Consider the following 1,155-nt stretch of genomic DNA (forward strand, 5'->3'; position numbering starts at 1 on the left):
CGGCGGTCGCCGGGAGCTGGGAGCCCAGGGCGCCCGCTCCTCGGCGCAGCATGTTCCAGCCGGCGCCCAAGCGCTGCTTCACCATCGAATCGCTGGTGGCCAAGGACAGTCCCCTGCCCGCCTCGCGCTCCGAGGACCCCATCCGTCCCGCGGCACTCAGCTACGCTAACTCCAGCCCCATAAATCCGTTCCTCAACGGCTTCCACTCGGCCGCAGCCGCCGCCGCCGGTAGGGGCGTCTACTCCAACCCGGACTTGGTGTTCGCCGAGGCGGTCTCGCACCCGCCCAACCCCGCCGTGCCAGTGCACCCGGTGCCGCCGCCGCACGCCCTGGCCGCCCACCCCCTACCCTCTTCGCACTCGCCACACCCCCTCTTCGCCTCGCAGCAGCGGGATCCGTCCACCTTCTACCCCTGGCTCATCCACCGCTACCGATATCTGGGTCATCGCTTCCAAGGTACGTGCCACGTCGCGGAACTGCAAAGCGCCGTTCCCGCCGCATCCTTTACTGCCCCCGGCCTGTTCCGGGTGGGCGCTTGGCAAGGCCTGGGCGGAGGTTTCTCCGGCTCGCGGGCCAGCGCGCCCTGTTGGGAAACTAGGCGGCGCGGGGCCGGTCGTGGTGTCGATCCCCAGTCTCCTAAGCTACGACCGATTTGGAGTGATAGCCTGAGGGCTGCTTGACCCTTTGGGAAGGGGTGCGAACGGAGAAGTTGTCCCCCAGTGCGCTCGTATCCGAGCAGGCTGTGCGTGCCCGGGGCCGCGGAGCCCAGAGCCTGCGGGGTCCCCAGGCTCCTGGTACCCTCGGCAATGCCCCCAACCGTTCTGGCTCCGAGGGGCGCGGACAGGACTCGGCCGCCAGGCTTGCTTTCGACTGCGTTCGACCCTGTTCACCACCCACTTTGCGCCCATTCAGTCCAGACCCACCACTTCTTGGTCTTCCACCCTCTTCTGGAGGCGAGAGGACCCTCGCGCCCCGGGCGAAAAGTATGGGATTTGTTTTTTCTTTCCTGCTTTTCGGAGGCCTGGGGAGGGGCGGGAACCCGTGCGGGAGGAAAGCTCCAGGGCTCGGCGCTCTCGCCGCGACCTGCTCAATTGGGGCGCCGAGCAGCCACAGCGGGAAGGCAGGTTCGGTCTGGTTTTGTTTTCTTTCTTAAAA

General features: G+C 67.1%; 1 protein-coding gene across 1 annotated transcript; it reads left to right on the top strand.

Annotated features, from left to right (window-relative positions):
- Positions 1 to 6: 6 nt before the first annotated feature.
- Positions 7 to 1,027, top strand: LOC108525449 (homeobox protein EMX2-like). Its single transcript, XM_017866420.1, has one exon. The coding sequence runs from the start codon at positions 51 to 53 to the stop codon at positions 678 to 680; it is 630 nt and encodes a 209-aa protein (XP_017721909.1). The 5' UTR covers positions 7 to 50; the 3' UTR covers positions 681 to 1,027.
- The last annotated feature ends 128 nt before the right edge of the window (positions 1,028 to 1,155 follow it).

This window comes from Rhinopithecus bieti, unplaced genomic scaffold (assembly GCF_001698545.2).
Source record: "Rhinopithecus bieti isolate Rb0 unplaced genomic scaffold, ASM169854v2 scaffold_53555, whole genome shotgun sequence".
Taxonomy (NCBI): Eukaryota; Metazoa; Chordata; class Mammalia; order Primates; family Cercopithecidae; genus Rhinopithecus; species Rhinopithecus bieti.

Excerpts from the sequence above, each read along its gene's own strand:
- LOC108525449 (XM_017866420.1), top strand. The coding sequence starts at position 51 with ATGTTCCAGCCGGCGCCCAAGCGCTGCTTCACCATCGAATCGCTGGTG.